Source organism: Phyllostomus hastatus, unplaced genomic scaffold (assembly GCF_019186645.2).
Source record: "Phyllostomus hastatus isolate PE091 unplaced genomic scaffold, TTU_PhHast_1.1 phas_scaffold_93, whole genome shotgun sequence".
NCBI lineage: Eukaryota > Metazoa > Chordata > Mammalia > Chiroptera > Phyllostomidae > Phyllostomus > Phyllostomus hastatus.
In genome coordinates this window covers 21,631,029-21,655,520 of record NW_025334042.1, presented here as the reverse complement: position 1 = coordinate 21,655,520, position 24,492 = coordinate 21,631,029, and the positions used below count along the sequence as shown (strand labels likewise).

Sequence of the window (24,492 nt, the reverse complement as noted above, 5' to 3'; positions counted from 1 at the left end):
ACAGAAATTCTGGTTGTTTGGTTTGGAAAAAAATGATGGCAGCCTAGGAAACCCTGTATCCTAATTTGAGCTGGAAGTAGTGAGCCATTTTACTAACCTTAGGCAAAGCACTTGGCCTTCTGTCCTTTGCTGAACTCCAGAAAGAAAAAGTGGTTCAAAAAGAGAATGTCTGTGAAAAAATAAGACTCCCTGCACCTAAGCCAAGTTCTCCTGAGCAAATGGCTCACAAATCAGAGCAGCTGGCACAAGTGCCCAGCTCAGCTGACAGGGAGCCCAAGCCCTGCAGATGCTGCAGGTGGCTGGGCCACATGGGCTCTGCTCCTGAAGTTCCACGTGCCCCGGCGGTGCTCTGAATACTTACATTTCTCCTCTTTTCCGTGTTTGCTTCTTCAGCGGCTTTCTGGTACCTTCAGAGAAGTGGGAGAGAGAGAATGTCCTCAAATTAAACTTACATTTTTAACATTTCAATCTTTAAGAAAATTACTTCTGCAAACCTATTTCTGACAGCAACCGTCTTTAACAACTCTATCAGAAGAAGCAGAGAATCAGAGCAGCCCTCACTCACCTCCTGTGCCGTTCCAGTCATCTGCTCTGATAGAACAGAAATATCCGAGCTGATGAGGCCCAGTGCTGGGAAACAACTGGGTAGAGCAGAAATTCTGGCGTTTAAGTCCCAGTTTCATCACTTATTAACTATGATGTCTGGCAAGTCACTTAACCTCTTTAAGATTAGTTTCCTTATCTAGAAAATAGCTTTATATAGCTATTTTCAAGGTTGCTGGGAAGACTGAATGAGATTACATGTGTAAAATTGCCCTGGGGATAGTCAAAGGATATAGCATTGCATTATAGCATCACATTAATCCTAGAACGCATATTTTCCCCACATTATTGCCCATGAAATTTTTAATTCTTGTCAACCCAGAGGTAGTCACACTACCCGAATATGTGTGACTTGTTCTAAGTATTGATTGGCATTGTCAGTTTGCCTGAGTTAAATGTATTGGATGATACTACATGTTTTTATTGCAACTTAAAATGTCTTTAAAGAACTATACTATGTTTTGGCATTTAAAGAAAAATTATTTTATTTTTTATGTACATAAAGGGTGGCACGTGAGAAGAGTTTATGTCTTAAGAAAGCACTGGTCCTTTTAATTAGTAGTGTTTTTTTCATAGTGATGCATAAAATAGTGGCACAGCCTATAGTCAGTGGCATCTTAGATTTGATCAACAGGCATATATAACAGTATTATTACTTTTTATCACTTTTTTAGAGATTTTATTTATTTATTTTTAGAGAGGGAAGGGAGGGAGAGAGAGAGAGAGAGAGAAACATCAATGTGAGGTTGCTGGGGGCCGTGGACTGCAACCCAGGCATGTGCCCCAACTGGGAATTGAACCTGCGGTGCTTTGGTTCGCAGCCCGTGCTCAATCCACTGAGCTACGCCACCAAGGCACTTTTTATCATTTTATTTTATCATTTTTATTACTGGGACCAAAAGATCCCTGAGACACGAGTGAAGTCCCAGGGCTTTTCAGGGGGGATCAAGTTTTTTCCATTTGAAGACACATAAGGCCTGGGAGGTCCAGGAGGCAGCAAATCTCCAAGACCACCCAGAACAACCTTAAGCTGGCTTCCTCAAGGGTCTCTGAGTTAAGCACTGAAAGTGGCATCATCAGTTGGAAAACCCCAATCAGATGCTTCTTCTTGGGTCTGCATGCCTAGAACTCAGCACCAATCCAGCCCCAGAAAAGGGCATGTTTAAAGGGCCACTTTTCCTCTGCCTTCAGGTAGAATTTCAGAATTCACAAGACATTTGAGGAAGGATAAAAAGGTGAGTGAAAAAAAAAAAGAATAGAATGGGAAGAATCTTTCTTTCTCCTTCTTTTCTTTCTTTCTTTCTTTCTTTCTTTCTTTCTTTCTTTCTTTCTTTCTTTCTTTTCTTCTTTATTTTTAAAATTTTATTTTATGTACAACGAGGTAGCCATTCTGTCGTAAGGTAGATATCTTGAATGACCCATTCATGGTAGTTCACTTAGTCCAACTTAAGCCTTTCTCCTTCACGTACAGGCGGCAACACTGGCAGCATAGACTGCAGCCGTACTTGCAGACCAGGCCGTGCCCGTTTGGGCAGAGGTGGCAAGAACGAGAGCCCTGGCTGAGTTTTTTCGGATGGCTCCAGCAAAGCTGCTGGTGACCCATCTCACTCTCTCCGATGCAGAGGCAAAATGAAATGAGCTGGTACATGCATGCGTTCTTCAGATTTTGGGGGCAAGATGCCATTTCTCTACCAAAACCAACTTTCAATTCATAAGCACCTTCAGAAGCTTAGAACTTTCTTAGTATTGTGTTGAATAGAACAACCTCACACAAAATGAAGGCCAGAAATAATCCTTATTCTGGCACCACTGCTCACCTGCTATGGAACCTGGGTCATATCACTTCACTTACTGGCCTAGCTTACAAAATTAAGTGACTATGTGAGGAGATTTCTAAGGCCTCTTCCCTTCCTATCACTGTTTAAACTTTAACAATCAGATATTAATAAGAATCTTATTCACTAGTTGGGTTTTACTCTGTAACTAAGCAGAGCTTTCTGCAGGACAGGGTAAAAAAAACTTCCAAAAATCTCTGGGATTTCGTTGACCATGACAGGTGATGAAAGAAAATGGAACTTCCTTTTCATTTTCCACTTCCATTTTCCACTCCCATTTTCACTTACAAGTGCTGTATGTCAATCAACAAGCTGGGAAGGTATTTGCAATTTACAGTACAGACAAATGGTTAATTTCCCTAAAATACAAAGAACTTTTACAAATTAATAAGAAAGTGACAAACAACTTAATAGAAAAATGCCATGAATATAAACATATGGTTCACAGAAAAGAATACCAAATGGCTCTTAACCAAACAAAAAGAATGTCCAATCTTAAAGTGAAAATTCAAACAACACTAAGAATATATTTTACCTATCAAGTGGGAAAAGTTTTTTTAAAGCTAATATACTTAGTAAATTAATAAAACCTCCATGAAAGAAGGTACTTTGTCAATTTAACAAAAATTATAAAAGCATAAGCATTATGATTCAAAAATTGTTTCCAGAATTTGTTCTACTGATATACTCACACAAGCAAAAATGACTTTTATATTAGATTATTTGTGACAGCATTACTTGTAATGGAATATTATGTAGTTACTAAAAGACAGTGGGATGGCGGTAATTGTGGCATAACAATGTGAATGTTCTTAATGCCACCGAACTATACACTTAAAAGTGGCCTGACTGGTGTGGCTCAGTCGGTTGGGCGTTGTCCTGCAAAGCAAAGGTCTCGTGTTCGATTCCAGTCAGGGCACAGGCCTGGGTTGTGGGTTGGTCCCCAGTCAGGGTGCGTACAGAAGGCAACCAATCAATATTTCTCTCTCATATTGATGTTTCTCTCTTTCTCCCTCCCTCTCCCCTCTCTAAAAATATATAAACAAAATCTTTTTTAAAAAAGTGGTTAAAATGGTAAATTATGTTATGTATATTTTAACACAATTAAAAAAAAACAGTGTAATATTGGCCTAAACATAGATGTATGGGTAAAGATCAGTGGAATGAAACCAAAAGCCCAGAACTAAACCTTCACATATATGGTCAAAGGATTTTTGACAAAGGTGCCAGGACCAGGAGATGAGGGAAGGACAGTCTTTTTACCAAATGGTGTTGGGAAAAGTATGCATCCACATGCAAAAATATGAAGTTGGACTCTTACGTTCTATCAGCGATTTTCAGCCCGGGTGCTGCAGCACACCGGTGTGCCACAAGAGTTTTCAAAAACTGCAATACCTGACTATTCAGTCAGGGGCACTGAGCTCTTTGCCTTTAGAGTGCCAACTAAAAATAATGACAACAGCCAATATAACAATAGCTGTCTCAAGTGAATGAATCAAAATTATACCTACTTTTCGTCAGAACAACAAAACAATAATATATTTTTTGGTGTGCTGCTGAATTTTAGTAGTTAGTTTATGTGTGCCATGAGATGAAAAAGCTTGAAAATCGCTGCCTTATACCATACACAAAAACTAAGTCAAAATGGATTAAAAACCTATGTGTAAGAGCAAAAACTATAAAAGTCTTAAAAGGAAACAGGGGCAAAGCTTCACAAGATTGGACTTGAATATGACACCAACCAAAAGCATAGGCAACAGAAGAATATACAAATAAATTAGACTTTGATAAAATCTGTACATCAAAGGGCACCATTAATAGCTTGAAAAGGCAACCTATGGAGTAGAAGAAAATATTTGCAAATCATGTATCTGATAAGGGGTTAACATCTAAAACATACACATTAAAAAAACAAATATGGAATAATATTGAAGATACTATTCTGCATCTTCCTTTGTCCATTTTAGAACAGCTAAAGTTTTCATTTAAGATGTTCTAAGCACTAAAGAAAAAGTAGTGAAAGAAATAACTAAAGGAGTGCTGACTGGTGTGGCTCAGTGGATTAAGTACTGGCCTGTGAACCAAAAGGCCACAGGTTGATTCCCAGTGAGGGCATGTACCTGGGTTGCGGGTCAGATCCTGGTTGGGGTATGTGGGAGACAACAGATCAATGTATCTCTCATGCCTGGATGTTTCTCTCCCTCTCCTTCTCCCTCCCTCCCCCTCTCTCCGAAAATAAATAAATAAAATCTTTAAAAAAAGAAATAACTAAAATAGACACAGTTCCTGCTCTTAGTTTGCAATATAGATATTAAACACATAAGCACACAGATATATATATATTTACCCATGTATATGCATATATGCATACACACAACATATATAGTGATAAACCCTTCAAAGAAAATGAACAGAGTAACCTAACAAAGGAACCAAATTGAAAGGGGAGGGCGTAGCCTGTGTGTGAAAGAAATGACCTTTAGCCTGAGATCTGAAGTTTGACCAGAAGGAGTTAGCCAGGCAAAACGAGGTGAGAAAAGCATTCCAGGCACAGAAAAATGGCACACGCAACGGCTCCAAGGCAAGAAAGCGTCTCATGTGTAAGGTACACAAAGAACTCCAGTGTTGCTGAAGGGCACTGGGAAAGGGAGAGAGCAGGAGATGATGCTGGGAGGCAGGGGCTTTGCAGGCCATGCTAGGGGTTTTGAATTCAATAGTAGGTACAATGAATGGTCATTGACCCAATTTATGTTTTCAAAAGAGCTCTCTGGATGCTGTGTGGAGAGCAGACTGCATTTTCAAATGAAGGTGGCATTAGTGAGAGATGATGCTGGCTTGGCCCAGAGTGGTGGCATTGGACAGGAAGGAAAGTGAATAGATTTGAGATTGTTTCAGAGGTAGAATCAATAGGGTTGGTAATAAGAGGAAGGGGAAGAAGAAGTCAAGAATGATTCCCAGGTTTCTGGCCGCTGAGTCAATGGAAGTATTGTTTACTAGGATGGGGAATTCTGAGGGAGGAGCGGATTTGCAGATGGGGAAGATCAAGGGGTCAGGGTTAGCCATGTTAACTAAAACATCCATTTGGTGGTGGCAATAATTACATACATGTGTCTAGAGCTCAGAAGAGAAATCTGATCTAATACTATAAATTTAGGTCTGTCCATGCATGATATCACCTGCAAAGAGTGTGTAGTGCAAGAAAAGGCCCAGAACTTGGTCCTGGAGACCCTGACATTTAGGATTCAGATGAGGAAGAACAGATGATAAGAAAGAACGGCAAGGAACAGACAGAGAGGTAGGAGGAAAACCAGAAGACTGCCAGTGAAGTCAAGAGAAGAAAAAATGTGGGAAGGAAGAAGTGGGGAGAAGTCGAGTAAGGCAAAGGCTAACAAACATCTCGATTTAGCAATAGAAGCCCTTGGCTACCCTGACAACCCTCTTCCATTTTAATATAATTAATTTACCCATACTTCTTTTAATGGGCATTTGGATTCTTTCTAGTTTTCTACCATTATAAATAGTGCTCTAGTAAATGTCCTTCTACATACATTTTCCCCCCACTTGTTCTAACATATCTGTCTGTGAGACTCCCTAAAAAATGGAAAAGCAGAAACACAGTAGATTATAGCTAGAAAAGAACTGAGAAATGGCCTTGAACTTGTGTTTCCACACCCCTTGGGTAATCATCTTCAGTATATTACAGCAATAATACAATATATGAAAACCAGAGCTGATCAGCAGATGGGTTTATTCTTAGTCAATTATTCTCCAAGGCAAAATATTTACACTGTGGTTAGCCGGGTAAATAACCTCAGAAGTTCCCTTTATTGTCTGAACAGAAACACAGATTTAAAGAAAGAAAATTAAAATAATTTTCATCTTCAGTCCTGACCTTTTAGTACAGAGGCATCTGTAAGACACAGGTATGTATCCCGATGGTTATCTTGACCGGTGTTTTGATACTCCCACTCAAATATCCCCACCCTTTATTCATAATGAAGTGCCTGCTAAATAGTACATAAGCAGGGAGACCCATTCTACACTGCTGCTTTCTTCCAAGCCAGGTCCTTGGTACTTTTACACTTTGTACCCTCAGAATGCTAAGAGACTCTATGACTCAATGCTTCTGAATTCAGTGTTAAACTAGGATTCTGGCCTCAGCCTTTCCTCAAAGGCCCTCAGAGCAATTTGCATTATTCTGACACAAAAAGTGAAAGTCATTGATTTGAGGAAGGAGCTGAGGCACTTTGAAGATACAAAGTTGAGGGGGAAATATTTGCAATGAGATTTCTGTACTTAAAAATCTCATCCCTCTTCCCTCCCCAGCCTGTTTTTTCACTTCAGTCTCCTCTTCTTCACATACTGAATTTAACCTTGCAACTGCTCATTAATGCTCAGCTGTGAGGGGCAGCTGATGGAGGCTGCTAAAATTATCTGGGGAGTAATAACAGTGTCTCAAACTTCTCTAAGGCCAGAAAACAGAGTTCCTGAGCCATGACTCTTCCTTGTAGGCCCTCAAGTAGAGCAAAAGGAACACTGAGCCAAAAGGGGAGAATGGAAACTCCCAAGTTTTAGGCAATGTATTTTCTTCCGGAACAATTTCACCACTAAAATGTTACAGGGAAGCAAAGAGGTTAACCAGGGAGAACTGAGGGTCATTTTTTTTAAATGAAGGAAGCACAGTTACAGAAAACTAAATATAAACCCTGTTCTTTCTTGGGAGAATGAAATGGGTAAAGTTATAGCAAGGGAGGGAAGAGCTGTGACGTGGGGTAGGGTACACGGGGGTTGGAGGAGGGATCTCTGTGCTGTGTTCTGCCATTCAGTGTGGTGTGTTCTTCAGTCATAGTTGCTGGGCCTCAGGATCATTGTCTGTCAGAGGAACGGATGCATTAGCCATATCAGTGGTTTTTAAACCCCTTTCGCTGCAGAATGCTCTTTTCAAATTATATCTTATTTAGGACCATATAAAAGGGATCAAAGCAGAACGACTGGGGTGAAAAGGGCCTTGGCCTAGCCCTTTAGATCTTCCCATTTTCCCAGAATTGTTCCCTGAGGTTCCACTGAAGAACTCAATTAAGATAGTTTGCAAACCACTGGGCTAGATTCCCTTTAATTCCAAAAATATATGAGTCAACGAGGAACCTTCTGCAAAGAAACCGAATTCCACCAAGAGAGTCAAATTTATTTTATTTTTAAAAATATTTTATTTATTATTTATTTATTTTTAGAGAGAGGGGAGGGGAAGGAAAAAGAGTGGGAGAGAAATATCAATGTGTGGTTGCCTTTCACATGCCCCCTACTGGGGACCTGGCCCACAACTTAGGCATATGCCCTGACTGGGAATCGAACCAGCGACACTTTGATTCACAGCCAGTGCCCAATCCACTGAGCTACACCAGCCAGGGCATGAGAGTCAAATTTTAATCAAGTCAATGGTGAGTGAAATCAAAGCTAGCTATTCAAACGGACTCATCAACAGGCCCTTCCTTATCTCAAATTTAATGATTTATATAGTATAGAAGTTTAATAAAGTTGAAAACTCCGGAGCTATAAAGTACTCATGAGACATTACCTCTGATGCCATAAAAATTACTCTTAGTACATAGAAACGTAAAATGCATTGTTAACAAATAGAAAGTAAAGCCCGGCGGTCTTTGCCCTGCTCAACTTCTTGTCTGCGGCCTCTGCAGAGAACCGTCACCACACTCATGCCTGGGATTTTGAGCTCAATAGTTAGTTCAGAGGCCCCCAGGCAGACAACACACTGTGACAGAAGGTGTGAAGTCTCTCGTTCAAACACACTGGATTCATCACAAATTTGCCAAGTCAAGAATTCCAGATAAAGTGTTTCAACCTTCACCTGCAGATCATGGAAAATATGGTAGGAATCCACCCTCATAAACGGCATGTTGTTACCAGAATGAAAAGTACAAAAAGATGTCCGTATTGGAGAAAAGATGTAATAAAGATACTTGGATTAGAAAAAGTGCATACTCCTCAAGTCCAGAAGGACATTTCTTACTGAACGTAGCACTGAAAGTGGTTAAATCTCTGACAAGGATGAACCCCCTGAGGTTGCCACAGGGACTTCCAACAGAAGAGGACAGGGCTCACACGTGCCTTAAGAGATAGTTGCGCGGTGGCATCTAAGCCCTGTGGAATAGGAAGCAATTAAGTCCTAATGCCAGAGCAGTTTCAGATTAAAAATTTCAGACTTGAGTATTTATTTAAAGATGGCGAGCAAGTGTTCTCATTAAAATATATTTTAAGTGCTAGTCATTTTCACTGACAAAAAAAAGTAAAGCTCAGCTAATTCTACAAACATCAGTCAGATTAAGTTTCCTCCAAATTTTATATTAGTTTCTCATCAGAAACCTCCTACGGGTTCCTACAGTCTCTTCCCTAGGCTTGTGTACTAGGATGTACTAATTGCAAACCTCATAAGAGAGAGTGTTTCAAAAACAAGGGAAAATCAAGTCACTAGGTGTAGATACTCGTATATGACTTGCAGAACACAGTCCTGAGATCTGCTTTGGGAACCAACAGTGAGTGAACCCTGAAAGCCTAGGAAATATTAGCACTATGTCTCCACTGAGTATGAAACCTGGAGAAGAAATCCAGGCTCCAATTTTCACTGTCTTAAGTGCACATCATGTCCTGTCCTACTTTTGTGTCTTCTGTTGTTCCCCTTCCTCTGCAATGTCACCACTATCTTCCCAACACACCAAAGAAAATTCTATTCACCTTTCAAAACCAGTTCAATAGGTTCATATATGTGCATCAAAAGAAAAATACCAGACAAAAACTAGTTAAAATACTAAAATGGGCTGGTTACTCCCTACACTTCAGTTTTCTTAATTATAAAACAGGGATAATGTCTCTCGTTCATACAATTTCTGCCAGGATTAGAAGTAGTATCTATTTCCATCAAGAGTCTAGCAGTGTGTGGCACATTGATTCTGATGAATGAGTTCAGGATTTACCATTTTGCATAACTGCCATTTGCTCTTATCCCTTTCCTGGGGAAAAGACAACTTCCTTTGCTATGAGAAGGTGATCTCTAAGATCCCTTTGCACTTTGTCTCTGCAAAATTAAGGTCCATAAGATGATCAGCTTTTTCCAACTTCCTCTCATCAGTGCTATAGCAAGACTCAAATTCTCTATCTTGAGAATTAGCTGGGCTAGACAAGGACAGAATAAAGGAGTGAGAAGGGAGCTGAGGAAGGAGTGAGAGTTTCACTGATGTGACTGACCAAGTTAGGGAGGGAAGGGGACTGACACCACAGCCCGCATATCCCTGTGTGGCCAAAGCGCAGGGTCAGCGAGAATAACACGTGGATGCACAGCATGCTCTAAGCAGGGAGTAGGTTTTCCAAATGTGCATTTCAGAGACAGATTCTGGGCGATGATGGGGTTGGAATTGGAGACAGGGGCATGAGAGACCACGTGTAGGTTGAAGAAGCAGGGAAGATCAAGAAATTTTGAGTCCAGAGTATCAGACAGGTCATTTATATAGACCAGTGACTCTTTTTGTCTTTTTTTGGGGGGGACCAGTGATTCTTTACTGGGGGCATTACTGGCCCCAAGGGACACTTGGAAAAGTGTGGGAATCTTACTGGGGTTTCTCCTCCACCCCCTTTTTCTTTTTTGGTTGTCATAATGTCACAGGGTGCCACCAGCATTTAGAGGAAGGGAAGATGATGAATGCCCTGCACAAGGAAGATCTTCCTCATCCAAAATGCCAACAGCACCACCAGTGAGAAACATTGAGGAGAGAATGAATCTGGAAGCTGGGGTCCCCAGTAAAAGCACCCCCGCTGCAGCAAAGGGGAGGACAAGAGGAGAATAGTGTAATTAGTTGTGAGTCTCAAAGCACAGGTTTAGACCTTCAGAACAAGGTGCAAAATACAAGGGATGGGAAACAGCAGAGATGTAGGGGAGTAGCATCTCTGACTCCTGGCCTCAGAATATTTCAGAGAAGCATGAGCAGAAAGAGCGGGCAGACACCACTCAAAAGACAGGACACAGGGCAAGGAAAAGCCGCATTCAGCTGAAGAAAGGTGGGGCTGGGGAGGGCGAAAAGGATAAGAATGTGAAGTTTCTTTACAGTACAGGGAGTTTCCAAGTCCCATTAATCACATCTCAACACTGTCTCAGATCCTTCCCTTCCTTTCCATTCCTGCTGCCCCCCACCCTCAAGAGCTTTCACTTGGGTTCTCAAGAGAGTCCCATGACTTGTCTCCATGCCGTCACTCTCTCACCTTTCCAGTACACCTTTTACACCTTTGCCAGAAGCATCTTTCTGAAATGCAAGCCTGATCATGTCATTCTCCCTGCCTGAAACCTTCAATGGTTTCCATTGTTTATCTAACCAAATCCTGAACTGAGCCTGGCATTGCAGCCTTCCATCATATGGCCCTAACTGAACTGTACCCATCCCTCCTCCCTTTGTATTTCTCCGTGCCAGGCTGCTTGCTTTCCTACTCCCTTTATTCATGTTTTCCTTTTACAATCCTTTGCCCGAATCTATCATTCTGCTTTATGTTCAAGTTCACTGCTTCAAGTTCACAGGTCCCTCTCTTCTACTACCAGTGCTCCCTAAATTTTCCTGCAGGTAAAAATCACCTGGAATACTTGTTAAAAACACAAATTCCTGGGCTCCATCCCAGGCATATTGAATCAGAATCTTTGGGCAAGAGGGGGAGGCAGGTAAGCCACACAGGATGGTTTTCAATCATGTCCAAAACAATTGTTCACATTCCTCCCATCGAAAAGTAGAGTCAAACTCCCCTCCCTCTGAATGTGAACCAACCTTCATGACTCACTTATAACGAAGAGAATGCGGATAAAGTGTGTAACTTCTGACGCTAGGTTGTAAAAGGCAATACATTTTCTGACCCTGATTCCCTTCCTCCTTTGTTCCCTCCCTCCTCCATGTCTGGACGTTTGCCCTTGGAATGCAGCCAACGAAGCCAAGCAGCCACACGGAGAAGCATGTGTAGGTGTTCTGAGCAGGGCCCCAGCTGAGAGCCCAGATGACTGTCAGCATCAACCGCCTCACTCGCGAGCTGAGTGAGCCTTCAGATAAAACTATGGCCCCCAGTCTTTGAGCACCCTGGCTCATGCAGAGAGGAACAAAGGCAAGCTCTGCCCAACTGGAGATCAATAAGCAAAATAAATGTTCTCATTACGTTAAGCCACTAAACACTGAAGATTTTTTTTTCATGCAGAATAGATAACTGAAACACCATATTGTTAAGGGGCACCACACGTGATTCTTAAGATGAAGGAAGTCTGGGCACACCTTCTATGATATAAACTATGCTGTTCAGTCCATGAGGTCAGGGATTAAATCTTAACAGCTTTCCAGATCTTGATCCCTTTTTTTCTGAAATAGTTTCCTTAATTGTCTTTTTTAATAATACATGTTTGACATAAACTACAGTACTGTAAAGTACATAACGTAGAAAGTAAAAGGGCTAGGAAGTCTCACACAGCCTCTACTTTATTTTAAGGGATAACCAAGGCCAACAGTTTGGAAGGGCAGTGTTTTCCACATAGCAGATGCTTGACAGATTTGTCATTGAAGAAAAGGTGACACTAGATTACAGAAACCTCTTATTTAGGTACTTAATCAAATCCTAGATACGGCTCCTAGAATTACATTCTTCAATCTTTACCATCTACCTTCTCTTAAATATATTGTAGCTTCTATGAATTAACAAACTCTACTAGTGAAGTAAAACTACCATCTGCCCAGAGCTCCTCCCCACTATGGCATCTCTATTTGAGAGAAGTCAACCTGTTTGCCATTGAGGTTTATTATTTACATAAACCATTTCTTCAACATTTACCGAGTGTCTGCTATGTTCAAATCACCATGCTACCAACTAGTGATAAAGCAAGCAGGAAAGGTGCCCTTATGGTCTGGAGCAGGAGTCAGCAAACTTTTTCTTCAAGGGCCAGATAGTAAAGATTTTAGACTTTGAGGGCCATATGGTCTCTGCTGTGGTACCATGAAACAGCCATAGATAATATGCAAAGGAACATGGGTGTGTCCCAGTAAAACCTTATTCAGTTCACAGGCTGGTGCTCAATCCACTTAGCCACATCAGCCAGGGCCCAGTAGAACTTTATTTACTACAATGCAGCCAGTGGGTGATAGACGACCTATGGAGTTAGCAATGTTCAATGGACCTTCACATAGTGAGGAGATGTTTCTGTGCTGTCCAGTATGGTAGCCACCAGCTACGTGTAGCTATTGGACACTCAAAATGTGGCCAGTGCAGCTGATGAACTGAATTCTAAATATTATTTGATTTTAATTAATTTTCATTTAAATAGCCATATATGTAGAAGCTATCATATTAGACAATGCAGGTGAAGAGTATACCTTACATTTCATTCCCTTCAACTAAATCAAAACTTGCTTCAAAACTCATCTCAACCAGGAAGCCTTCTTGACTATCTCCGCCCATGATGGTCACTCTCTCGCTCTTATTCTGCATCTAGGCCTTACTCCTACTTATTTGAAGATGGCTGACATTTTGCTTAATAACTAGTGTTTTATGATTATCTTTTGTGTTTGTGATTTTTTTCTTTCCCCAACCAAAAAAATTTGAAAGACAAAATGTGTCTCTTGATTATTATCATAAAATCTCCTTCACCACAATGCGTGTATGGTGCTTAAACACCGAAAGGAGCTCAATAAAGCCGTTTTACAACATGTACTTCCTTTACTGATTTCCCTGACAGGTGGTAATGTTTGCTCAAGACAGATGGTCCGTTTGGACCAGAATCAGCACTTACTTGGAGAATATTTCTACAATAGCTGATGACTTGTTCTTGTTGACAAGAGAAAGTTCTTTGGCCGTTACCCTCAATGAAAGTGAGGTCCATTGCCGTCGATTAAATGCAGTTGATTCCATCTTGTCTACAGATACTGAAATACCTATTCAATGAAGAAAGGCAGAATATTAGACACAAAAGCGGATCCCCAGCATCCAAGTACTGGCAGCGGTGTGTTGTGAGAGAGCAAAGAGCTTCAGACCAGCAGACCATACTCCTCTATTGGTTCTCTCAAAAACCATAATCTTGGTCAAATGATTCAATATCTTTCGGTTGTAGTTTCCTGTAAAACGAGAAGGTTAGGCCAGATGATCTCAAAGGTCCTTTCCAGTTCCATCATTTTATGACTGACCCTACTGTGCAAACATCGATTGGCCTTTCCCTGAACTTAACTCTGTTCCAAAGTCACATTTGGAGTGAAATGTTCTACTCTTCTGAGTTACATCCCAGGGGAGGTACAATCAGCATCTCTGTGAACTCACAGCCAAATTAGGTACCACCTACATCCAAGTTTCTTTTGGCTGCCCTCTCTCCCCAAGCTCTTCAGCAGTGGCCACTTCTTGTTGGGGAAAGAACTGGGGACACAGCATGGATAATATAAAACGCAAGGGCTGTAAAGCGAGATGGGCTTCACTGAAGATCGTAACTTTGTTACTTTGAACAAATTACATTATCTTTTCAATTTTAGTTTCTTCAGCTGAAAAAATTAGAATAATACCTACCCTTATAAGGCTTTTGATGTAGATTTAAGGAGATAATATATTTAAAATAGTAGGCATGTTACAGTAGTATTAAGAGCATTTTAAATATTATATATTAGTATTGGGTTTCATTATAATTTTTAAAAATATTTTATTTGTTTATTTTTAGAGGGAAGGGAATGGAAGAAGAAAGAGAGGGAGAGAAATGTCAATGTGCAAGAGATACATCAATTGGTTGCCTCTCCCACGCCTCTAACTGCAGACCTGGCCCACAACACAGGCACATGACCTGACCAGGAACCAAACCAGCAACCTTTCAGTCCAGAGGCTGGCACTCAGTCCACTGTGCCACACCAGTCAGGGCAGTTTTTGTTATAGTTCTTATTATTTTAAACCTTTTAACAATTGGGGAAAGTATAATGAATTTTAAATTCAGGTAACTAAAACCTCTATACATAAATTCTTTCCTAAAATCCTTTCAAATCAAAGAAGGCATAATGCCATGTCTTTGATATCACCTGGTCCCTCCCCTGACTTGATTATTTTTTCCCCCCAGTAATTACCAAAGGAGTTCCAACCTTTGTCCAAGAGAGGTGAGATTAGAAACGAGTCAATAGCTTCCTTATTTAAAGAGTGAAAATATAGATGAAGGTACTTCTTGCAGCTCTCTGTATGACCACAGAGCATAACTGATTGGTTGGTAGAATGTATGGTTCAGGTACTGCTTCCAGCAGCCTTGACAGCAGCGGAACACACGTGCTCTCACCCAAGCAACCTGGGCTTCCATTCCACACTAAAAGTCCTGGGATACAATGTGAGTGATCAGCAGCCCTAAAAGACCATACTGCTCTTCTGCATGTAGCATTTGTTCTTCCAACTAAATCCCTATCTGAAAACAACACTAGTTTCGGGGCTTTTTTTGTTTACTCACTTGTTTTCATCTTTAAGTTGGGAGGCAACACAGAACCCTCTAATGGTAAGGGCACTGGTGTTAGAAACAGACACATCTAAGTGGGCATTGGCCCCACCACCTAAAGCTGTGTCTGCCCCTAAATCTTAGATTTCTCATAATAATAATGCTTACTCCATCATACCTTTAGAGGAACAAATAAGATAAAAAGGAAAAGGCCCTTACCCAGAGTAAATAAGCAATTATCATTCTGCTTTTACATTATCTGTGCTTACTGGATAAAATGACCTTAATTCTATACATGTTCTTTGAATTTACCCTAGCTATATGAAATAATATATGATATTTCTCTATTTGCTTTCCAGTTTATTACTGACAAACCCACCATATATAGTCTGTCTTTTCTCTACCAAGAAAAAGACAATGAATAGCTCAGAGGATTGAGCACGGGCTGCGAACCAGTGTTGCAGGTTCAATTCCCAGCCAGGGTACATGCCTGGGTTGCAGGCCATAACCCCCAGCAACCACACATTGATGTTTCTCTCTCTCTCTATCTCCCTCCCTTCCCTCTCTAAAAGTAAAATAAATAAAATCTTAAAAAAAGAGAAAAAGACAACGAAGCAACAAACAATTCAGCTAAACTTAATTATGTAAAACCACAGTAATAACCCTTTAAGGCAAATTTAGGAAATACTGACCAACACTTTAAGACATTATTTGGCACAATTATGCTTCCAATATGCATGTGGGTATAAATGTCCATTCTACAGTGATCAATTCTGAATCCAAGAAAAAATACACAAAAGACATATTCTCAAATTTGTTTGTAAAAAAGGAAAAGCATAAATTATTTGAGGGACTGAGTGTGATTAAGAAAAAGAGTTTAATTCCCAAGTCTAATTCCATGGTTTTGATTACTCAGCAGGAAAATTAGGAAAAGTCAGCACATGTATTTTGGTATAAGGCGAGGGTAAACACACTTTATACTCAAGGAATAAGGTGGCTCACACCCTGACCACACTTCTCTTCACAGAAGTTTACTGTTATTCCTCAGTAATATGATTAGCACCCTACGAAACAAATAAAAGTAAGAGTCACCCAGTACCACGTTACTGAGCAACTACTTCCTACAAGGTGTAGGGAGAAGGCCTTACCCAATAGTGTGCATAATCTACTGGGCTTGCTAGTGTGTACAGAAATAATGATAACACAAGGCAGAATGTGGTTAGAGGCAATGCATGGTTCAGGAGTACAGGACCTGATTTTCTGGCTCGGTGAGTGGGAAGGGAAGAGACATTGAACTGACTTGCGATTTAGGAACAGCAAAATTTTAACAAGTAAGGGCAGGAGGAGGAAAATGCATCTCAGGTAGGGAGAATAGGAACACACCATAGGGAGTTGAAATAGCACAGGAGACTTCAGTGGGGTCAGACTGTAGGTGCAAGAAAAGTTGAAGATAAGCTATGGAAAGGGAGAATAGGAAGAGCCTTGAAAATCATGTTAGAGTTTGGGCCATATTCCAATAGCGGACAGAACTAGCCTGTGAGTGAGCTGAGATGAAATCTAGTAATTTGAAGGTGCCAGTCCCTGGCACACACGTGACCTTTATGGCAAATAAAAAGATAATTTCCTTGAGCCTCATTGTGTGCATTTGTAAGAAAAGAACTGTGTAGTGAATTCCCCAGTCTCTGGGGTGGAACAAAAATAATTTCTTAAAAAGCAAGTAGCATAATAAGGGCCATATTTTAAAAGATGATTCTGCAGCAGTGTGTAACTCAAGAAGAGCGGAAAAGATTGGAATTTAAATTACTAGTCAACAAGATCCTAAAACCAAGTGAGAGGTAATCAAGGTTTAAATTAGAATAGGTGGGAATAGAAAGGTGGAAAGAGAATTGGCTGTTCTTAAAATAAAATGAACTTAGGGTAAGAGAAGGAATCAAAGCTGACACCATCAAACTTGAATAATGTTGAATGTTGATGCCATTAGCAGAGAGAGTATATAGGAAGAAGAGGGAGAATGAGTTTTGCTTTACACATGTTGAGATATACATGTCATTAATAAAAATACTAGTGGCTCTGGCTGGCATGGTTCAGTGGATTGAGTGCTGGCCTGTGAACTGAAAGGTCGCCAGTTCAATTCCCAGTCAGGGCACATGCCTGGGTTGCAGGCCAGGTCCCCAGTTTGGGGCGTGTGAAAGGCAGCCAACAGATGTTTCTCTCTTGTTCCCTTCCTTCCTCTCTCTCTAAAAATAAATAAAGACAATCTTTTAAAAAATTATTTAAAAAAACAAAAATAACTCTAAGATTTTTAGCCTCAGAGACTGTAAGGACAATGGTGTAACAAATAAGAAAAGGATATAGAGAAAGGAGAATCATTTGCTGAAATGGAAGATGTCTTCAGCTTTAGACACATGCGGCAGATTTTTACAAGAGAGAAGCTTAGAACCCCTTTTTTACAGTAAGGAAGTTGAGACACATAAAGGTCCAATAATTTTCCAAACTCACCAGATAGTTAGTATGAGAGCCAGAGTTCTAATTCCCAGTCCAAACTTCTTTTTTATCTCTACCAGGTAGGTTGAAGTGGAATATCTGAACAACCTGTGGGTGAATTGTGGCCCAGAAATAAAGATCTCTGAACAAAGTCTTTGAAAGTGTAAGGGTTGGGCAATGACTCACTGGGAAACCTGGCCCCAGGTATAGTTTCCTCAAGCTATTGCTTAGGGCGAGGCCTCTAACTGCTCCAGGAAACCTATTCTCATAATAAGACTTAAACGTACTTCAATATAGACTTACTTGACTAACTAAATTGGCTCCTAGAAACCAGACTGAGACAAAAGCAAATGAGCTGCCACTACTAAATCCCTGAATCCTGTTCTTATAAATTCAACCTACGCCTCTCCCTCTTTCTCCCTCTCCCCTCCCCCCTCCCCCCTCTCCCTCTCTCTCCTGAGATGGCTGCTTGTGCAAGATGCATAATTGCCTGAATACAGCCTCAGAAGATGAAAGAGAACAAAGTATAGTTGATCTTTGGACAATATGGGTTTGAACTGTGTGGGTCCACTTACATGCAGATTTTTTTCAGTAAATAACATAAACGTATTTTGTCTTTTTTATGATGTTCTTAATGACATTTTTCTGTAGCTTACTTTATTGTAAGAATATAGTATATAGCCCTGGCTGGCGTAGCTCAGTGGATTGAGCGCAGGCTGCGAACCAGGCATCGCAGGTTCAATTCCCAGTCAGGGCACATGCCTAGGTTGCAGGCCATGGTCCCCAGCAACTGCACATTGATGTTTGTTTCTCTCTCTCTCTCTCCCTCCCCCCTCTAAAAATAAATAAAATCTTTAAAAAAAGAATACAATATATAATACATATAACATACTAAATATATGTTAATTGACTACTTATGTTATTGATAAGACTTTGGATTGACAGTAAAATTTTGAGGAGTCAAAAGTTATTCACAGATTTTTGCGCAGGAGTCAGCTCCTCTCACCCTGTGTTGTTCAAGGGTCAACAGTACAACTCACTTGTTCAGAGAAAATGTTATTTTTTTAGGAATAAATTGTAGAATTTTAAAGTATTTTTAAAAAGATTTTATTTATTTATTTTAGAGAGATGGAGAAGAGAGGGAGAAAGAGAGGGAGTGAAACATCAATGTGTGGTTGCCTCTAGCACACCCCATACTGGGAATGTGGCCTGCAACCCAGGCATGTACCCTGACTGGGAATCAAACTGGTGATGCTTTGGTTCACAGGCCTGCTCTCAATTCACTGAGCTACACCAGCCAGAGCCATAAAGTATTTTTTTTTAAACTAAGAACTCTTCCAATTTGGATGACAACAAATAAAAGGGAGCAACTAATTAAAATGGAAAAAAAACCTAAAAAACTTCAAGGTTCAAAGGAAAATTTTAAACAAAAGCAACATGAAACATGCACCCATACAATGTTTCTTTTTTCAGAATATAAACTACATTTATTTCTAAGGGTATATTTTTGCATAAAGAAGCAGTGACTAAATTCACATGCTTGAAAAAATTTTTGGAAGTAAATAGTTGTTTTCAAGCTTTTATTTTTGAAATAAATTTATATTTTCACAGAGTTGCAAAGATAGGACAAAAGTTCCCAGATACTTTTCAGCTAGCTTTACTTCCCATCACCACAACTATCAAAATGAAGAAATAAACATTAGTATAATACTATTATCTAAACTACAGACTTTATTCAAGTCCTATCAGTTTTCCACTAACGTCTTTTTTTCTGTTCCAAGATCCCACACTGCATTTCGTAGACTCCTGGAATAGAAAAAAGACATCAGTAGTCATGTCTCTGTGAGTCTCCTCCAACCTACGACAGTTCTGTTTTTTCTTGTCTTTCATGGCCTTGACACTTAGGAAGAGTACTGATCAGATATTATGTAGAATATCTCTCAATTTGGGTTTCTTGATTTCTTTAATAAAAGGAACCAGGGCCCCTATAATAAGTGGTTGGTTCCAGATTTATTGCAGAGCAAATAGATGAGCCTGGAACACTTTGCAATGCTCAAAAAGTTTTGTTTTAAATATGTTTTCTCAGATTAGATTAAGGTTATAAAATTTGGGGGAGAATACAACAGAGCTGATGAACCCTCCTCACTTCATCCTATCAGGGGGTACAAAAGATTGATGTTTTATTACTGGCAATGCTAACCTTAATCGCCTGGTGAAGGTGGTGTCTGCCAGGTTTCTCCACTGTAAAGTTACTATTTTTTTCCCTGTATGATTCATAAATATTTGGGGAGAGATTCTTTAATCCTGTTCCTCTGTAAATTTTCACTCATTAATTTTAGCATTCATGGGTAGATCTTGCCTTCAGCAGTTATTACTGTGGTGTTCTAATTGTGGCTTTCTATTGCCCTCCTTCTGTCTACATTTATTAATTGAAGTTCTTCTATAGGGAAGAATTGTTCTTTCTCCCTCATTTATTCAATAATTTTATTTATATTAGTATGAACTTATGATATTTATCTTATTCCCTGAGTTATTTTATTTTGTTGCTCAAACTGTTTCAACTTTGGCCATTTGAAGCTCTTTCAGGCTGGCTTTGGTGTCTTTTCAACATATCATCAACTTTTTTTTTTAGTATTTCCTCACTTTCTAAGACTATAAAATGTTCCAGACTTATCTTGTATTTGCTCTGCCCTAGCCTTGGAATCAACCACTCCTCCAAGGTTCCTTTTGTTGGAGAAACCAAGATCTGGGCACTGGTGTGCTCATTACTAGACACACACACACACACACACACACAGGTATATATCCCCATGTATGTATGTATGTAGACAAATCTATATTTACATATTATCTCTAAATCTACCTATTTGTATATATATTATTAAACTATAAATTCATAGTGACACTTCTGATTCCAATCTAGCATCACAAGATTCATTCTAGTACATATTCCCTTTATTTATTGGTAACTTCTTTCTCTGATAGTGAGAAGTCTAAATCCTTAGAATTTTGATATTAAAAAAACATCTAGAATCTCCAAAATTATGACATTACTAGTATCTACTCTCCTGATATACCATATTTTTTAGAAAAGATTTTATTTATTTATTTTTAGAGAGGAGAAGAGAGGGAAAGAAACATCAATGTGTGGTTGCCTCTCTCATGCCCCCTACTGGGGACCTAGCCCGAATCCCAGGCATGTGCCCTGACTGGGAATTGAACTAGTGACCCTTTGGTTCACAGGGCAGCACTCAATCCACTGAGCAACACCATTACTAGCAATACTAGTAATGATACACCATAATTTGTTTAAATTCTAGCTGGAATGCTATTCCTTCCTCATCTACTCACCATTCAAGACTCAAGTGAAAGACTGCCTCCTCAAAGAACCCTTTCCTGAACTGCCCTCACCATACTCCCAATCAGTATAGGTCACTTCCTTATAATTTTATCAGTCTGCTTAACAGAAAGATTCTTGAGGTCAAGCGACAGATCCACTTTGCCTCCTGTCCTAGTATCCAGTATAATGTTTTTGAAATAGAAGGAACTGTATTAATTTGTCTTGAATAAAATTGCATGAAGGTTTAAATTTTATTCAAAACACTATCAGTGTTTTGGTACTGATACTAGATATATTTAGTATTATCAATACAAAAAAAAAGAATGCTTATTATTCAGTCCAAAATTAGTTGTTAAGAAAGTATGTATCATTTTTCAGAGCTGTGATTTAGTAATTTATCTTATTTAATCTCTGAGATAAACTCAAGTGATATAAAAAAGTAGAACCAATAAATTATTTTAAATACTATACATAAAAGACTCACTATCTATTATTCAGCAGCATGGTGACAGAAGAGTATGTAGACGTGTTAGAATAATCATTGCTACCGTTCTTGGGAGACCTTTAGCCAGGCCTCTGAAGAAACCTGTATCCTAGACAATAGGAAAATGATAACAATGACCAGATTCCCAAGGGTCAACAAGGATGTAGATGTTGCAAGTCAAATTCACTTTGATAACATATTTCCTGTTTTTATCTCCTTTTAAGAATAGTTTGTTCTTAAAAAACACTAAGAGTTAGAGCAAGAGTAAAGAAAAAGAGGTTATATTGTATAATGAGAAGCAATTTCACGTTCACTCAGCACTTACAAACATTCACCCAGTGATTCACACTTTACCACTCCAAAGATTAAAGAAAAGAAGAAGAAAAGTACCCTCAGACAGTATCATCTTTCCCCCACCTTGTCTATGTCAGGAGAAAAAATAAGTGTTATGACAATCCATTTGAGCACCTAATCTTTCCCTCTGTCTTCCTAGAACCTCACTTCACCTCCATCTCTGGCTTTGCCCTAAAAAACATGCTCATATTTCTAATATATGTGTACACATATCTGAAATTGCATATATGCATTAAATAAATAATCTTTTTTCTGTTAAGCTTTTCCCCCTTCAGACTACCACCTCACCTTGTTCCTACCTACGCAGCCAAACCTGAGTCTCCAGATACTCATTGCTTCCACTTCCTCATCTTCCATTCATCCCTCTGCTCACTTAGGTCTGGCTTCTACTCCTCCTGAAATTATTTTCCTGAAGATCTCTTACTGTCAAATCCAAGAATCATGTCTCAGTTTTTATCATCTTTTGTTGCTGTTTGAATCATTCATTAGTCCCTCATTTTTGAAATTGTATTTTCCCTTGTTCTTTTTCTTAAATAAAATTTTCCTGACCCCTTTCCTATCTTTCAAACTGTTCTCAATTTTCTCACTGAATCCCTCTTTCCCCCTCCATTTGCACCTGTTCCAAGGCATTAGTTAAAGATCAGTTTCTCTCCTTTCCCTGGGTGAGCTCAGCCACCCGCAAGTCATCAAAGGTCTCTTACACCAGATGATTCCAGAGACTGTATCATAAGTCCTAACTTTCCTGACTTCTAGTCCTAAAGTTGCCACTGTATGTTGCATAGTTTCAAAAATCCCATAAATACACAACATAACACAGACCAAATCATATGTATCATCCTCTTTTATCTCTACCCCTCAAAGTAAGTTTATTTAACCACAAATAATTTTTCTCAAAAGATGAGCTGTCACATGAATTCTTGCTTATATCAAACAAAATAGGCCCTGGCCAGGTGGTTCAGTTGGTTACAGCAACATCCTGAAACACCAAGGTTTCAGGGTTCAGCCCTGGTCAGGGCAAATATAAGAATCAATCAATGAGCCCTGGCTGGAGCATCATCTTGTGCATGAAAAGGATGCAGGTTTGATTCCCAGTCACAGTACATACCGGATGGTAGGTTTGATCCATGGTTGGGAGAGTATGCTAGAGGGAACGGATCAATGTTTCTCTCTCTCTCTTTCTCTCGCTCTCTTCTCTTTCTCTCCCAAGTCAATAAAAAAAAATTTAAAACATAACATGAAAGATAGTATAATGTAACAAAATGTGTCCAAGGTCTGAGGTTAAAAAGAGGACTTACCGGTTCTCATTCTGCCTCTTTCTAATTATGCTGATCATAGGCAATTTATTTACTTCCCTGAGGAATACACCGTCACCTACATTGGCTTATCAAAAATTCTAGCCCTGGCTGGTATGGCTCAGTGGATTGAGTGCCAGCCTGTAAACTAAAAGGTCGCCAGTTCGATTCCCAGTCAGGGCACATGCCTGGGTTGCAGCCAGGTCCCCAATTGGGGGCGTGCAAGAGGCAACCAATCAATGTTTCTCTTGCACATCGATGTTTCTCTCCGTTTCTCTCTCCCTCCCTTACCCTCTCTCTGAAAATAATAAAATCTAAAAATAATTCTGCATGAAATATTTATTACATGACACACAGTGCAGAGAGAATGGTATAGAGGCTAAGAGCACAGACCATTAAGTTTAAATCTAGCTGTTCAAATCTCACACCTCCCACTAGTTGTGTGATCTTAGGAAAGTTATAATACTCCGTTTGTTTCCTCATATCTAAATTGAGGAAAAGTAACCTACTTCAGAGCATTGTTTTGAAAATTAAAACAAGTTCCTAAACGTCCAGTATATATTATACTACCTAGCACCTAATAAATACTCAATCTTTAATATCGTCATCATCATTATTAACCAATAAGTATTATTTCACAGAACTCCTTTATTTTCTTTGACATAGAGACTTTTTAAAAAATATTTTATCTATTTATTTTTAGAGAGGGAAAGGAGGGAGATAGAGAGAGAGAGAAACATCAATGTGCGGTTGCTGGGGGTTATGGCCTGCAACCCTGGAATGTACCCTGGCTGGGAATCGAACCTGGGACACTTTGGTTCCCAGCCCACGCTCAATCCACTGAGCTATGCCAGCCAGGGCGACATATAGACTTTATATACACCTTTTATCACATCTTTAGGCAGGTCCAACTTCTCTCTAGATCCCTGGCCTTTCCCCGCACATACTCCTCCATGGCCTTACGCTGTAGGTCTCAGTTGGGGTGGCACTTTCCTCCAGATGCCCCTGACCCCGCAGCCTGCTCTGGGAGGTTTCGCTTAAGTTGCTAAAGTACTGGACCCACCCCCAACACTGATCGCATTGTATTTTTTTAATCACACTGTATTTTAACTTTCACTACAGTGCCTGGAACATGATGAACACTCAAGTATTTGCTAAATAGAGGAAGGTATACCAGGTATCTGAAATCATTTGTTGGATTCAGTTATTTTTATAGATTAGTACTTTGAGGGAAAAGGAAATGAAACAAAACAGTGGGTTATGTTTGCTTATTCCAAGACAAATCATACCAAATTATGGGAAATCAGTGGATATAGCTATCAAAAAATGGACTCTAGGACTAAACTGTAGAATAAAACTGAACCCTATGAGTAGATTGTTTTAGTTAACTCCCTTTGTTAGCATAATTTAGGTGTTCACTTATAAATGCTAATTCTTTCAAATAATTATTTGGTTTTTCAGGTAGCAAAGCCTAATAATAATTCTAAAAGCCAAAAGGGAGCTAATATGAGAAATAAAAGGGAGGGAAAAACTTAATTCAGTAGGTCACAATCTTGAGTGTATATAGGAATCATTTAGAAGTTTAAAAATACCAATTTCCAAATCCCATCCCACAGTTCTAATTCATTAGG

At 39.6% G+C, this 24,492-nt stretch overlaps 1 protein-coding gene and 1 pseudogene across 5 annotated transcripts in view; one reads left to right on the top strand and one right to left on the bottom strand.

The window, feature by feature from the left end:
* The window catches only part of LIMA1 (LIM domain and actin binding 1), an 80,859-nt gene that overhangs the window by 41,648 nt on the left and 14,719 nt on the right, over nt 1–24,492 (bottom strand). For 4 of the 5 annotated variants that reach the window (XM_045830040.1, XM_045830042.1, XM_045830043.1 and 1 more), the window contains exons 2-3: nt 13,252–13,393; nt 362–407 (exon numbers count right to left, since the gene is read on the bottom strand). In XM_045830040.1, the coding sequence (XP_045685996.1) occupies nt 362–407; nt 13,252–13,370 (165 nt within the window). In that variant the 5' untranslated portion in view covers nt 13,371–13,393. Of the gene's footprint in view, nt 1–361; nt 408–13,251; nt 13,394–17,406; nt 17,530–24,492 lie in introns of those variants that run through there. The other variant, XM_045830041.1, reaches the window with a different exon arrangement.
* Nucleotides 3,216–8,623, top strand: LOC123812518 (annotated as a pseudogene).